Below are 16,891 nucleotides of genomic sequence, written 5' to 3' on the forward strand. Positions count from 1 at the left end.
ATTCAGGAAATTTTATGTTGAGATATGCTAACCTGGAACTGGGATCTAGCCTCAGCCTCTAAAATAGCTGAGATCACAATCTGTAACACCACTTCAGGGCCTTTTAACTGCTCTCAACCTTGTGGGTTGTTAAAACGAAAAGGGTGGGGTGGCTTATCTTAAGTAGCCCCTGCTGACCTTGAATTTCTGATCTTCTGTCTCTGTTTTCCAACTGCTGGGGTTACAGTCTTACATCACCATGCCCAATTTATGCAGCGTTAGGGATCAAGCCCAGGGCATCTACCACATCTCCAGCCCCAGATTTAAAACAAAAACAAACAAACAAAAAACCCCAAACAAACAAACCTGAGTTTCTGATAGTAGTACTGTTAGTGCAATTTGGTGTGCTTCTGGATTGCTGTTAGGTTGTCATCAGTTCCATCCATCATTGCTCTCGGTGTCATTATTGTACACCATCAGCACAGTGAAGATGACTCCTGATTCAAGCCTTGATCTCTTGAATCACTTACTTACAGAAGTATAGATGAAGGGTATACACTACTCTCCTAGTTTACAGGGCAGCTAGACAGGTGTATGTCTAGCATGTTTATGTATGTATGCCATACTGAATTATTACACTGTTTTTTATAATTATATTTAAGCAGTGAAATTACTTGAAATTACTGTCTGCCCAAGAAAGTATGTGATATCCCTAACTTTTGTGTCTCTTAAAACTTAAAAACTGTTCAGGTATCATCTTTCATTTTTCTCTTACACTAATGGTTAAATGTGAGGATAAAAAGGTCTGGTACTATTCCTAGGGGAACATGAATGAACCCATACTCATGCTTGATTAGGAGCCAATGTCAGACCAAAGTAAAGGATACCATCACCAAAGTCCAGCTTGGTGAGCACTGGCTCAGTTTACACATACTGGTTATTTAGTCAGTGTTCTACTGCTGTGAAGAGACACCATGACCATGGCAACTCCTAAAGGAAAGTATTTATTTAGGGCTTTCTTACACTTTAGGCAGTAGTTTTCAGCCTTTCTAACGCTGTGACTCTTTAATACAGTTTCTCATGTTATACTGCTCCCCAACAATAGAATTATTTTCTTCCTGCTCCATAACTGTAATTTTGCTACTGTTATGAGTTACAATGTTAATAGCTGTTTTCTGATGGTCTTAGGTGATCCGACCCTTGTGAAAGGATGTTTAGTCCCCAAGGGGTCTCGACTCACAAGTTGAGAAACACTGATTTAGAAGTTTACCTAAAGCATGGTGGCATGTAGGCAGACAGTGCTGAAGAAGGAACTGAAAATTATGTCACCATCCACAGGCATCAAGGAAGAGACACACTAGGCCTGGTGTGAGCTTTTGAAACTCTGAAGTCCATCCCCAGTGACTTACTTCTTCCAACAAGGCCACACCTATTCCAGCAAGGCCACACTTTTTAATCCCTGTCAAGTAGCACCACTCCCTAATGACCAAGCAGTCATATACACTAACGTCCACACTGATGGTACTTAAAGAAGCATGGATGAAGGGTTACTTAGAAGAGCATAAATGCTCCCAATCAGCTTTATCACCAGAAGCTCATCCTAGGATGGGTGGCTGATAACCCATGGAACTGGAAATAAGGAATGTACTGTGCTGCTCTTAGTTAGCACAGTCAGAGGGTGTGTCTTTCAGGCAGTGTGGCCTTGGAGTGAGACAGTGCTCGAGAGATGGCTTAGTGGTTAAGAACTCTTGTTATTCTTACAGAGGACCCGAGTTTTGATTTCCAATACCCATATGACAGCTCACAACTGTCTACAAAATTTCAGATTCAGGAAACATGACATACTCTTGTGGCCTCCTTGGGCACCAGGCACCCAGGGGGTTCACAAGCAAACATGCAGACAAAACACCCGTGTATATTAAAAATAAAAGTGCTTACAGCTTATATGAGCTTGGGAAAAGCAGGTTGCAGTGAGTTGGTCAGTGTCAGGATTTCAGGTACTTGTGAAATAGCTGGGTTGTTTATTGTCTGAGTCTCAAGGGGCATCCCTTAACAACTTCCTGAGTCTTAACAGCTTCCTTCAAAGATGAGCATTTTATCTTGGATGAAATTACCACACAACAATGATTAGAGATGAAAAATGCAAAATTTCCCCATGCATGTGTGCATGTTTGTGTGCTTGGTGTGTATGCATTCTAAGGATGATGTTGGAATTGATTTCTCTGCCTTATTTGGTGAGTAGAGCCAGTGTCTCTTGTTGAACCCGGAGCTTGCTGATGAAACTGGTCAGGCTAGTGAGCTGGCTTCAGGGATCCTGTCTTCACCTTCTAAGTACTGGAATTATAATAGGCAGGGTACTATACCTACCTGGTACCTGATTCTGGGAATCCAAATTCTTGTCCTCATGCTTGAGCCCCGGTGCCTTAAACATTGAGCATCTTCCTAGCTTAGGCAGTTGTGTGCTTTATTTTTTTTTTACTGTGTCAGACAGGCTGAGGCACCAGCACCCTGAGTACCTCAAATGACAGTTGACTGAAAGTGTCAGGGAGGGGTCGGGGAATTAAAGTTATTTTTGGTTGTTTGTTTATATTGTTTGAGTCAAGATCTCACTGTATGGCACCTGATTGATTGGCCTAAAACTTAGATTGAAGACAAAACTGCCCATAAACTCAGAGATCCCCCTGCCTCAGTCTCCCAAGTGCTGGTATTACTGGTGTATGCTACCAGACGTGGCATATTCTGTACTTTTAGTGGTAAGGGACTGTACTCGTACATGTAAGAATTAGAGCATGGAAATTATGAACACCTTTATAATATCTGTATTTGTGTTTAGTATTAAGTAATTGTTAATATTTTGTGAATTTTCTTTTATAGGATTCAGTGGTCCCAATTTAAAGGCTATTTCATTTTCAAACTGGAGAAAGTGATGGATGATTTCAGAACTTCAGCTCCTGAACCAAGAGGTCCTCCCAATCCTAATGTTGAATATATTCCCTTTGATGAAATGAAGGAAAGAATACTGAAAATTGTCACTGGATTTAATGGGTATGCACATAATAATAGTAAGATTTTCAAGAGTTAATTTTAACAGTGTTTTTTTCTTAAGTTTTGCTATATCTGGTTGATAATTGACTTTTAGTGCTTGCCAAATTTTGGTTCATGAATATATTAAATATTTACAAGCTTGAAAAAACCTTGAACTGTTCTTATGAGTTTCAAGACTTTAAACATTTGTAAGAGCAGTGATATTACTTTATCAAAATATATTTTAATGTTTTATTTATTTGTTATTATTTTGATATTTGGTGAAGACTTATTTATACTTGAGGCTTATTTTAGAGTTTATGTGTCCTTTGAATAAGTAAACACTTTTTTAACCTTTTGTAAAACATTGAAAACACCAGGAACACTAACTGAGTGTGATACTTTAAAAACATTGCTGTGCTTGCTATTCGTCATCCTGTTTGTATTTTCTGAAGGGAAGGTGATGCATTTGTGAATTGCTGAGCGTGTGTTGCATTTGGCACTAGCAGTTTGAAGCATGTGATAACAATATGAAGTATGGTAAATTGGCTTATGTTAATAAAGTTCCTGATTACTGGTAGATTTTATGTGAAGTAGCCCTGGTTGGCCTTGGAAATTCACAGAGATCCACTTGCCTCTTTAACCTTTGTTGAGATTTAAAGTGTGTACCCCCCATTCTCAGCTGCATAGTCCCATTTTAAGTTTAGGGATTTGCCTATAATATCAGAAGTTAATGCTTTGACATTGGGTCTGTTAATGCAACTGCTTTTTCCAGGAGATGCCACACTTGGTGTTTAGTTTCATCAGATTAGTTTTCCCTGGAAAACTCTCTGGAATGGGAGGAGACGTATCTTGACCATGTACCTGTAGTTATCTAACCATATGCCTTGTCATTATGAGTTTAGTTGGGACTTTTGAAAAATCAAGCACCAGGAAGAAGCCACATGTTGTGTTTGTTGCATAAGACTTATTTTTGAACTGGGTGTATGCAAAATAAACAGACTTCCTTTGTAGAATATTTGTGTTTATGTGCATGTGTACACAGTGCATAGACATTCTAAAATATATGGGAGTTCAAATGAATTATACCATCGCATTGTGAATATTGAGCTAATTTCTAAATTAGTAAAAGCAAATATTCTTAATTGTGTTAGACTAGATAACAGATAAGCAGGTTATTAGAGCTAAAATATTTATAATTTTTTAACCTGTTAAAACATGTATTCATCTACTTCAGATGATTTGAACAGTCATTAAATGCCTAAGCGCACTTAAACATAATTGCTCTTAAGGTGTTTTTCATCTTTGAGTCATAAGTATTTTAATTCCAGTTTTCAAAATGGCTGTTTTTGAATTATTTACTCTAATTAGGCAGGATCTAAGTTTTAATTACTGGTATGTTATGAATTTTCATTTTATACCTGCCTTTTTGGTCTATAATTACATATTCACTATATGTTGAAACATATAGTGAATGTTTTGTTTTTAAGTTCTGAATATAGATTTTGATAGATTAAAAACAACATACCCTTTTGCTTTCCATCCAGTTTATTTTCTTTCTTTTATAATAATACCGTGTTTGTGATGTGTGCCTGTGTGTATGCTCATCTGTGTAGTTTCCCGTGGCCACCACAGGCCTGTCAGAATGTCATCTGGAATTGCTTACTAGCCCTGGAGTTCACTGATTGGCTAGTGGTCGAGCTCCAGGGATCCACTTTTTCTCTGCTTACCAGCATTTGGGATGCAGATGTGTGCTACCTACCACCTAACTCTGCTGGCTATCCAAATTCAGGGCCTTGGGCTGAGGCACAGCACATACTTTATCCACTGAATCATTCCTCAGGCCTAGTCATCAGTTAGGAATCTTTCTAGTATATGTTAATCATGTTTTAATAGGTAGTCTTTGATAAAAAGACAAAAATATTTAATAAATCTTTAGATTCCCAAATACCAGAACATACAGAAAATGTCTTGGAATCATGGTATATGCTAGTTGTATATTCATTTTACAAAAGATGTGATACCTCAGTGATCAGTAAGTACATGTGTAGCCTGGTGTGCTGGCTCATCACATACATCATCCTAGCGCTCAGGAGTCTGGGATGACTGAAGACTGAATGCTGACCAGCCTGTGCTACATAGTTAAGATTTTCTGTCTTAAAACCAGAAAGGAGAGGGGCTTAAGCCATGGCGTAGCTGTTAAAGTGTACTTCAGAGGGCCACAGTTGGGTTCCCAGCACCCTTATCAGGCTTTGCAAAAACCACCTGCAGCCAGGCTGTGGTAGTCCATGCCTTTAATCCAGCTCTCGGGAGGCAGAGGCAGGCAGATCTCTTGAGTTGGAGATGACCCTGGTCTATAAGAGTTACAGCACAGAAAGACTACACAGAGAAAACTGTGTGTGTGTTTGGGGGGTGGGGGGGAGATGGGCAGGGGCCACAACCACCTGCAAAAGACAGCTGCAGCTCCAGAGGATTGGATGCTTTCTTTTGGCTTCCACCAACATGTGCCCTTTCCTGTATGCATTCAAGTGAAGTGGGGGAAGCAGTACTGTGAACGTATGTTTTTACAGAACATCTTGCTGATTTGTTGCTCTAGGCAAGAACATAACACAAATACCTTTGTGTGTAGGCTCCTGATGCCACAGATTGAAATCAAGCCCATTGCAAATTCTAGGCCAGCACTTTACCACTGAGCTACCTCTCAGCCCTGTCACAAAACGTTCATGTGAACCTTTGTGTAGTAACTGAAGTTCTTGTAGTTTTGTATATTCTGTGAATGCTTTTCAGAGTTTTGTGTGTTTCTTTTCTGTCTACATATAAGGTGCCAGTTTGTACTTTTGTAAAATAAAATGGAAATTTTTTTATTTAGTTGCTGTTTTTTTCTTTTATGGATGGGTATTTTGTTAGTAAGTATGTTTGTACACCACATGCATGGTACCCTGGAAGCCAGAATACTGCATCAGATCCCCTAGGACTGGAGTAATAGATGTTTGAGTTAGCATGTCGGTTTTGGTCCTCTGCAAAGCAGCCCTTGATCTTAACTGCTGAGCCATCTCTCCAGCCTGGTTCTGTTTGTTTTATTGTATTGCTGCTCTGCTTTTGGTTTTATTTAAAAGCTGTAAATTAGATGCTTCATAGAATCTTAACACATACCATTATTTTCTAAACTATTTTTGTAAATTTTGAGTAATTTTTGCTCTTTGAATTGCAAGTTGTCTACTTAATTTTAGTTTTTTCTTTTATTGAAAGTAGTTTTTTTTCATATAATATATTCTGATTATGGCTTCCCATCTCTATCCATACCATTTCCCTTTGGTCTCTCCTGAGAAAACACACAGGCATCCAAAATAAAGTAAAATAAGATAAAATTAAAAATAAATAAATAGGATTAGGATAAAGCAAACAAGATAAAACATAAGGGATACACACACATTCACACACAGGAATCTCATGAAAACACAATATTGTAAATCATAATTTTATATATTCGTAAAGGACCTCTAAAATTAAAAAAGGCCCTGACACAACATTATGAACAATTTCCCAAGATGCCATTGGCTTCATTTTGTGTTGACCTGCTGCTGGGAATGGGGGTCTATCCTTGCTTGGTTTACCCAGTGAGGCTCCCCTGGAGAAAACTAATTTTTCATTTGTAAGTGGCTATCAATTGCAGATAATATTTTGGTTAGGGATCAGGGTTTGTATTCAGTTCTCTCAACTCTAGGATATTCTCTGATGCAGACTCTGTACCTGCTTCCATTGTCTCTGTAAATGTTTGTTTGTGTAGCATTCACTCATTCTGTGTTTAAAAGGCTTTGTTTTCTTGGTGTCTTCCATCTCCTCCAGCTCTTACCACTCTTTCTGCCTTCTCTTCTTCAGAGTTCTCTGATCCCTGAAGGGAGGGATTTGATAGAGACATCCCCCTTTAGGGCTGAGTGTTCCAAAGTCTTTTACTCTGCACATTGTCTGACCATGGGACTCTGTATTTGTTCTGTATTGTATCTGTTGGAGGAGGAAGCTTCTCTGAGTATCGGCTTGTCTTTATGTTAGGTGAGTTGAGGGGGTGTTGTCTGTAGCAGTAGGGTTTTACTGTCAGTTTTATGGAAAGCAACCAATGTTGGGCTTTGTCCAACAACTTGATTAGATGTAACCTATCCTTAGAACTGTAGGTTTTATTTGGTGACGAGCTGTCTAACTGGGGCTTTGTCTCTCGTTACTTGGTGATTTCATTTAGATTTCATTTAGATTTCTTACATATATGTATATGTTTCAAGAATCTTCTACTTTATGGGTTTTTATACCTCTTAAATGGACTTAGTTTTTGTCCCTTTCTGTATTTCCTATCTTACCCTCTTTCCCCTCCCCCTCCCCATTTTATCCTTATTTTAATAAATTTTGTGTGTGTAATCTTTTTGCTCTTTGAATTTCAAGTTGTCCACTCTTTTCCCTTTTTAAAAATAGAATAATAATAACATTTTTTAAAATTACCTGATCTGTTAGCGTCTAAGGATAATTGACTTCCTTAAACAAGGCCATAGAAGACTGTAGATTTATCTAGACTGGTAGGTTCTCGGGTGTGCACTGAGAATCTGGGTAGTGGTTTTCTGTGCACTTAATAGTACCAGTAAATCTGTTCATTAAAATGTACTTATTTTTTCCTCTTCCTTTTTTGTGGTATAATTAGTTGAGAATTGGTATGATTTGGTACTCTTTCCTCCTTATTCTGTCCCCTCACCTTGCCTTGTGATGATAGGTCTTGGTATGATAATCAAATAAAATTCTTAAAATTGGAAAGTAGGATTTATCCAAAGCTAGTTAATTTTTGATACATATTTGATGGAGGTATAAGCAATTCAGAGTACTATAAGCACTTGTAGAGATGATTAACTATGTTAAAAGCTTTGACATACTGACGATTGATTTAGGATATGGGCTGATACAAATACTAATGTACTTGCAACCTTGGCTTTTTGCCAATATTGAAAGAAGTTGGTTCATTTAACTGATAAGCCTTAGTATAGGAAGAACATGCTGCTTCAAATAAAGATAATGTTATTAGACTTGTGACTCTAAATAATAGGAGATAATAAAATTAGGACTTTTTTCAGCTTTTATTTAAGACAGTGTCATGTATGGAGTGATACTGTGAGTGAATGTGTTTGACATGACAAGGACCCATGAGAGTGGTAACGCTTCTAGTAAATGTTGTTAACAGTATGTGCAGAAAGAACCCACAGTAGCTTTCCTCTTCTGGATATTTATGGCCTGAAGACAGCTCCTTATTTCCCTGTAAATACTAGTAAACATACTGAGCTTCCAGGGTGCGACAACTTTTCTCTGTCTGAGAGCACAGACCACCTGGTCTTAGCTTTTGTGTGTCAGTGTGTGTTTATGATTGTCTTGTCTTCACTCCCTCACTGCTCTCAGTCACGGTTGTGGGACTTTGCACGGATGTGGCAGTATCATACTGTTGTCTATGTATCTCTGGCTGGTCTGGAACTCACAGATCCATCTGTTTTACTCCTGAGAGCTTTTAATGTGCCCTGCCACACCTAGCGTCTGCTCAGTCTTTGATATTTATTAGGTTCCATGGATAATTTGTATAGACTGAGTAGAAAAAAAAAGACATACTAAAGCTACATGCTACATATAAAAGTGGATCTTTGGGCCTTTTTTTCCCTAAGAATTTACATACATAATCACTGCATTTACATGATTTCCACCCCTTCCTTCCCTCCTGTGGTCCCCACTCTCAAATTCATGACCTTTTAATTTTAAAGTACACACAACATACTGAGTTGATTTAGTGTTGCTCCTATATGTAAGTGTTTTGGGCTACTCACTTGGGTTCGGATAATCATCATTCCTGGAGAAGTCTGATTTTTCTCTTTTAGTATCCCTTTATTGCCTGTAACTTTTTATTTTATGTGTATATATATGTGTACCTGAGTATAGGTTTGTGTACCTCATGCATGCAGGAATACTTTAAGGTCAAAATCTAGATCTTTTGCAAGAGCAGTAAGTGCTGTTAAGGACTGAGCCTTCTTTCTATGCTGTTTGCCTGTGGTTCTTCACCTGGGAGAAGGGCCTTGTATGAGTTCCCCCATTTGTGTTGGTACATCAGCTAATGTTGACATTATGCAAGACTTGTTTGGACAGCAATATTGTTGAGACTTAATGGTGCTGCTTCCCTGTTAAGTCTAGAAGACACTGTTCAGCAGCAGACATCTTTGTTCTCTTACTCCTGCAAATCTTTTCACCCCCTCTTCTGCGGTGTTCCTCAGCTTTAGGTGCAAGGGTTGCATTGTAGACATATCAGTTGTGGATTTTGTATTTTGAACATTTGTGGATTTCTGTAATGGTAATAGGGTAGGGTAATAGATAATGGGTCTAATTTCAGTTTTTCACATGTGGACATTTAGTTTCCCCAGCACCATTTGTTGAAGATGTTGTCTTTTTATTCATTGTGTAGTTTTTGGCATCTTAAGTATGGGATGACAATAACATGTACACATTTGGGTCTTCTGTTTTGTTCCATTGATCTACATTTTCTGTTACTGTTTGATGTTTTCTAATATTAGGCTGGCTGATGTTATGGTCATCTGCTTAGCTTTGTACTCAGATTGTCTTGTCTCTTTGGTATACTTGGCATTGTTTTTGTGGTGTCAGGCAAATGTTTCTTGTTTTACATTCTTTGGCTGAACAACTTTCAGATTTGACTGCTGGTTGAATAAAGATAGTGTCTTGGATTTTAATCAGAAAATATTTGTTTTATGAACATTTCCTTTAATCATTTTTTAATCGTACTCTGGCATAATGCAAGAAATAGTATTGGTTCTAAGAATGTAAGTTTTGACAGGTGTGGTGGTGAATGCCTTTAGTCCCCCAGCAGAGGCAGATGAGTTCAAGGCCAGCCTATTCTATAAAGCAAGTCCAGGACAGCCAGGCTCTTACACAGAGAAACCCTGTCTCACCACTCTCCCTCAAAAGAATTCGAGTTTTGCTAAGTATGGTGGCACAGTGTCTTCAATTGTATAGCACTGGATATTCGGAAGCAGGCAGATACCGGAGTTCAAGGTCAGCCTGGTCTACAAAAGTGGGACCCTATCTTTTAAAAAAGCATGAGATTTAAGTGTAGTTTATTCAGTTAAAAAAAAAAAAAACTACTATGATTTCTAACAGATATGTGTGGTACAGTGAAGATGTGTGGGTTTTGAAGTTAAAGAAATTGGGTTCAGATTATTGCATTGTCACACACTAGGATAGACTATTGTGTGAAAATGAAGGCACTGTGAACATTGTGAATCTGAGGCATTGCAATTCTCTTCATAAGCAGCATAAGTAGGTTTTAATGGAAAACACCGAAATCCAAAGATGTCTTTTGTGCATTTTTTCAGCATGCCATTGTGTACTTACATTACACTTAGCTCTAATTTTGATGATTGCTAATAATTCTGAGTCCAAAACCTTTTTTAAAAAATGCATGTGTTTTCATATGTTGTTTTACCTGCATGCATGTCTAGGTACTGCATGCATGCCTGCTTCCCATGGAGACCAGACAGTATTGTTGGATCCCTTAGGACTAGAGTTCTGAGCTGCTGTATGGATCCTGGGACTCAAACCCCCTAGGAAGCCAATGCTCTTAACTGAGGAGCCATTCTTCTCATTTCCTCCAGACTCGGTGTAAAATGAGTATTGTTCCAGGTCTTATTTCAAGACTTTCACTCTTTTGGATTTGCTGTGATTGAGGAAAAACTGCATTCTGGCAAAAGTGTTTGGTATATTTAACCCCACAAGTTCTTAGAAAATAGTAAAGTTTGACTCAATGTATATAGGTTATATATAAGGTTGTAGTAACGGAGCAGAGTCTATTTAAAATACTTTTGTGTCAAAACTAATTTATTATGCTGTATCCAATAACAGAATCATAATCATTTATGATCAGTAAAATGTTTGGGAGCAAAAGAAAGCTTGAGAAAACTTTCTGTTTGTAAATAAACTAACATTATTATTTATGTTACATCTCTTTTATAAAAAAAAGTTCAGATTGAGTGGTCAGAGTTTAGAATATTGTACTAATCTTTTTCTGGAATGAGTTTTAAAGCATTCTGTTTTCTGTGTTCCTTTTTCTTGCTCTAAGTGACTCCTACATTCATTCTTCTGTAGCTTAACACGTGGTGACTTGATAAAGCCTCATTGTGAAGCCCTGCTTCTAATTCTCACATTAATGGCCTCAAACTATAAAATTATTTTGCAGTATCCCTTTTACTATTCAACGACTATGTGAATTGCTAACAGATCCAAGAAGAAATTATACAGGAACAGACAAATTTCTCAGAGGAGTAGAAAAGGTGCGTATTCTATCATGAGAATTAAGTTTGAAGAAAGCTGCTTATTGACTTTTATTTTGTTTTCTTATTTTTTTTTAAAGATTTGTTTATTTTATGTATATGAATGCATTGTTGCTCTCCTCAGACACACCAGAAGAGGGCATCAGATCCCATTACAGATGGCTGTGAGCCACCATGTGGTTGCTGGGAATTGAACTCAGGACCTCTGGAAGAGTAGTCAGTGCTCTTAACCACTGAGCCATCTCTCCAGCCCTTCTTATTCTTTATTAAGCATTAAAAACAAAACAACAACAACAACAAAAAACCACCAGAGAGACATGAGAATTCACAGTACATTGTAAACATCACTGTGGGACTCCGAAAGTCAGAAGCACACAATTTTGGAAACTTAAGTGTAAAACCATTGAAGTGATATGTATTGACTAGAAAGATCCAGTTCAGATTATGGGTGGAAGGTAACAAAGGAAAGAGCATTCTAGAGAATGGAAATAACTTAATACACAAAGATATGGTCGTTGAGTTTTAAAACTTAATTCTCCTGTTCATTATAATTTTTTGTTGGATTTGAAATTAGTCCTTTTACCCTGGGAACAGGAGTCTAAGACTATTGACTTTGGGATTTTCAGTAATTAGGGCTTAACAGACTCATGTTTGCTGAGCCTTTATGTTATCTACTAATGAAATTCTGAAGGGCAGCTTTAGGGTTCATCAGTACTTCAGCTGGGATCCAGAGTAATTGTGTTTTGAGGGTTTTTATTTTTTATGTTTTGGAGGGTATATCTGGTATATACAGACAGCCTGCATTTGCTATGATGTTTTACATTCTGAGCCAGGGATTTAAACAAAATTTGTTTCCTCTGAAATGTGGATGAAAGGACTGTGAGACAACCTCAACAGCACTTTTCTGTAATTGCCAAAGGAGGGGGGTTGGCCTCTCTTTGGGTTCCAAAATACTTTTTTTTTTTTTAAACTATTAAGAATTATTTAATAACGAACCTAACATTCTCCCTTATAATATGATGGCGAGTTTCCAGGGGTCATAATGCCACTTATCTGATTTAAATTATTGGAATTGTTCTTTCTGTAAGAAAAGAAAACACTTAATCTTGGTGCAGTGGTACAAGTCTCTAATTCCAGCAGTTGGGGGTCAGAGGCAAGCCAATCTCTGAATTGGCCATCCTGATCTACATAGTGAATTCCACGCTAGCCAAGGCTTTAAAAGAGGGGCAGGGGTGAAGATGAGACCTGATCTTGAGACCGTACAGTGGAAGGCTCTGCGGACTTGTACATACATGCATACAAGAAGAATAAAGACATGATGAAGTAAGCCAGTGCTGTTGCAGTTAGACCTGGAAGTCTTGCTGCTCTTAGGTTTTGCTTTTATTGGCTTTCATTTTTAAACAGTTGCTTTGAGTTGTAGTAAATGGAGGCTTGCCCATGAGGCTGATTGTGAAAACCTTTCACAAGGGGTTAACAATTTATGTTGTGTGCTTTCCTTTTACTCATCAACATACCGGTTTATGTTATTTCAGAATGTGATGGTTGTTAGCTGCGTTTGTCCTTCTTCAGAGTAAGTATAGAGAGTTTTTTTCTGCTTTTGATATTACTATATTCTAGTTATTTTAATAGTGTTATTTAAATAATCTGCATTTAGTTATTTCATATGTAACTAAACATGATAGCATGTATTCATTGTGAAATCTACCTCCTGGTTCCTGAGGTGGAATGTTGCCAAAATACTGTTCACGTGTTTCCAGTAGAAAGATTTGAACCAAAGAGACGAGCTAATTACTCCAGTTCTGGCCATGTACATGCTTTTTTAGGGGTGGCAGTTAGGTGTGGAATAACATACTTCATGGTATTCTCCATGATGGACAAGTATTGCTAATTGTCAGGATATCTATATCCAAATTAAGGCCTTGGTTCCAGGCCATGGCACTGTTAGCATTTAGGTCACATGCATAATTCTTTGTTGTGTGTGGATATCCTAGAAATTGCAGAAGGCTAGTGCACCCTCACCCCCAACCTCACTCCAGGATATTTAGAGACTGGGGCATGAGAAGGGATGGGAAGAAGACACTGCATAGATCCACTGACTTATTTACAAGCAAAAATTTTATTTTTAGAATTCTTGACTTGACCTTTCTTACTAAATCAGATACTGAGATAATCCATTGATGCTTTTTGGTAGAAGAACCCCCTCCCCCCCCAAAAAAAATGCTACAAAATTGATTTCCTTTCGAATGAAATGTTTTGCTTTTTTGATGACTGTAAAGTTAGCTGAAGAACATTTCAAGAGATTTGAAAGCAAGTGTCATTGACTAATTTTTTTTTAAAAACAATCTCAATTTTGGTGTGTGCATGTGCTAATATGTTTAAATTTGACAATTGTGTTACAAAAGACCTAGACTTCGATTTTTCTTTTTAATATATTTATTTTGCTTCTTATGTATGTGAGTGTTCTTACCTGAATGTATGTAAGTATGTATACCTTGTGTATGCCATGGAGTTCAGAAGGCTGGCATTAGCTCTTCTGGAGAAGGGGTTAATGGATGGTTGTGAGCCACCATGTAGGTGCTGGGAACAAAACCCAAGTCCTCTGGAAGCCATCTCTCCAGCCCTATACACAGATTTTTACAAATTAGCCATTCATGAACCTTCTTTCCTTTGTTTCTTCCTTTAAGGCTTTATTTTATTTTGAGACACGGTCTGAGTCTATGACCCTGGCTGGCCTGGAACTTGTTATGTGGTCCAGGCTGGCTTTAACTCACAGAGCTCTACTTGCTACTGCCTTTCAGTGTTAGGATTGAAGTCATGTACTACCATGTTCACCTGAAGTGTTTTCTTTTATTACAGGAAGAACAATTCTAATAGTTTAAATAGAATGAATGGTGTTATGTTTCCTGGAAACTCACCAAACTATACTGACAGGTGAGAATATTGTGGTTTGTTTTGTTTTGTTTTTTTAAATTGTCCAGAGTGTCTGTTTTCTGGTAGTATTTGAATTAAGGCTCAGTATACTTTAAAATATATATATATATATATATATATATATATATATATATATATATATATATATATATATATATATATTATGGGAAAGATACAAGATATATGTTGTATATCTTGGACATCAGGCTACATTTGCTAATATAGGGTAAGGCACAGATCCAAAACCCAAAATTATTGCAAATACTTGTGATGTATACTTTGGAAGGCATGTTTTTTTGGGTGTGCTATTTTTATTTTTTATTATTACATTTTTATATTATTCCTAAAAATAGAAAATGATGTTCATTTATCTCATTATAGGTCTAATATAAACGGGCCTGGAACCCCTAGGCCACTTAATCGACCAAAGCTTTCTTTGTCAGCCCCCTTGACAACAAATGGTTTGCCTGAGAGCACAGATAGCAAAGATTCAGATCCGCAGCTAAGTGAAGAGAAAGGCCACAGGTTTGTGTGTTTTATATTTAAAGAGAGAAAGAGATGCATAGAAATTTAACATGTTAAAGGTTTTATAGCATTATTTACTATTCACAAGGTGGAATGACATTCTGTATTTAATGGGCTCCATTTATGGGTTTGAAAGATTCAGCCAGTAAAAGATCAAAAGTAATTGAGGGAGAAAGTTTTCATCTGTCCTGGTTAGGTATAGACTTTGTCCCCTGTGCCCAGAGTGTTCATTAGCATTAGGTATTATGTCACCTAGCATTGATTCTCTTAGAAGGGGGATGTATGGTTCAGCTGTAAGTGTAAGGGAGGCTCTGTGCATGTATTTTTGAAGTCTTTAGGTTTTGATGCCCTGGTGGGTCTAGAACTTGTCATGGACAGAACAGGCCTTAAAGTTACTGAAGGAGATACGGCTTCTGTATTGCTTTAGTACAGTTGACGGTGAATGTAGACAAGATTTTTTAGAATTTTCCAGAAAGCTCATAGAATCTGACAAATTGGTCCTAATGGGAATATTCATGAAACACTTTAGGTTGCTTTGGAAATCATTTTCTTAGCACAGATACTACCATTTAATTTCAGTCAGTTTGTTAAGTTTTTAAAATTAGAGGTGAGAATGTAGATTATGAGGAAAAAAATTTATTAATGACACTTTAAAAACCATCCGCAGTGATTCTTCAGCATCTGAATTAGAAGTTTCCTCACTGAGCCCTGTTAAAAATAAACATCCAGATGAAGATGCTGTGGAATCTGAGGAACATGAGGTGAAAAGACTGAAGTTTGACAAAGAAGGTGATGTCCGAGAGACAGCTAGCCAAACCATGTCCGGTGAAGTCTCTTCAGTTAGAGCAGAGGAAACAGAAACAGCATCTTCCCTCCCTGAGAAGGACAGAGAAAGTCGAACCAGGCAGCATTGTGCAGAAGAGGAGGAGGAAGAGGAGGAGGAGGAGGAAGAGGAGGAAGAAGGTGAGAGAGGGGATGGAGATCACCCCTTCGTCCTCACACAGTGCGCTCGGGGCTCCTTGGTATGCTGCTGATGGGCTCTTGTCCCACCTGTGTGTGCTTACTGCTGAGTTTGAGGAGCTTGGAGCCTTAGACATAGGAATCATGAAACTTAACTGAATGTCTTGAAAATAAATTTAACTACAACATTTGCTTATTTCTAGAATCGTTTATGACACCAAGAGAAATGGTTCCAGAAAGAAAAAATCAAGAAAAGGAATCTGATGACGCCTTAACTGTGAACGAAGAGACTTCAGAGGAGAGCCATCAGACGGAGGGCTCTGGTGTGTCTCCAGCTCAGACAGACTCCACTTCAGAAAGGAGTGACAGTGCAGGGCCCTTGAGGAGTGGCTCTGATTGCCGGGAGACACAGGAGTCCGGAGGGCCCCCTTCCAGTAAAACTGGAGAAGGTGTGTCAGTGCTGTCCATGGAAAATGACGAAGCCACAGAAGTCACAGATGAACCAATGGAACAAGACTAACTACTTAAAAACACTTAGAGGCAGTATTTTACATACAGTTCTGGTTTTACACTGTATAAAACTTTTAAGTAATAAATAAAGTGGACCTTTAGTTTTACAAGAGAAACAGGCTGTAAAATAAAGAACTTTAAGAATAAACCCTGAAAGTTGTACATGGGAGAGCTGTGAATACCAGCTCCTCTGGGTCCCGCTTATTGCTGATCTTTTTGTTTGGTTTTTTTGTTCGTTTTTCCTGGTGTACTCAAATCAGTGGTTTGTGTATAGATTTTTTTTTTTTTAATTTAGAATTAAAGTTTTTAAACTGGAAGATAATTATAATTTTGAAAACTTTAAAGATGATCTCATTTGGTTTATACATACACAAGGAAGATTTTTGTCTTGTCTCTAGCAGTTTCCATATTTTGGTCATAGTTTAAACATGTTAACGTGAATTATAGGGTTTCATGTGGTTTCAGATTTTTATTGTTCGACTGTACAATGGAACTTTAAGTCATATATATACATATATAGATTATCCTAAGGGGGAATGTTATATTTTTCTGTTTCTATGAGAGATGAATACAGTGGATACTTTTTTATTGGTAATGACTGAGTTCACTTC

General features: G+C 37.7%; 1 protein-coding gene across 2 annotated transcripts in view; it reads left to right on the plus strand.

The window, feature by feature from the left end:
• Positions 1–16,433, plus strand: part of Ppp4r2 (protein phosphatase 4 regulatory subunit 2) — a 38,554-nt gene extending 22,121 nt beyond the window's left edge. The window contains exons 3-9 of one of the 2 annotated variants that reach the window (XM_034511725.2): positions 2,854–3,024; positions 11,261–11,354; positions 12,887–12,924; positions 14,211–14,285; positions 14,667–14,810; positions 15,478–15,773; positions 15,974–16,433. In XM_034511725.2, the coding sequence (XP_034367616.1) occupies positions 2,854–3,024; positions 11,261–11,354; positions 12,887–12,924; positions 14,211–14,285; positions 14,667–14,810; positions 15,478–15,773; positions 15,974–16,290 (1,135 nt within the window). In that variant the 3' untranslated portion in view covers positions 16,291–16,433. The remainder of the gene's footprint in view (positions 1–2,853; positions 3,025–11,260; positions 11,355–12,886; positions 12,925–14,210; positions 14,286–14,666; positions 14,811–15,477; positions 15,774–15,973) is intronic. The other variant, XM_076940185.1, reaches the window with a different exon arrangement.
• The last annotated feature ends 458 nt before the right edge of the window (positions 16,434–16,891 follow it).

Source organism: Arvicanthis niloticus, chromosome 9 (genome assembly GCF_011762505.2).
Source record: "Arvicanthis niloticus isolate mArvNil1 chromosome 9, mArvNil1.pat.X, whole genome shotgun sequence".
Classification (NCBI taxonomy): Eukaryota; Metazoa; Chordata; class Mammalia; order Rodentia; family Muridae; genus Arvicanthis; species Arvicanthis niloticus.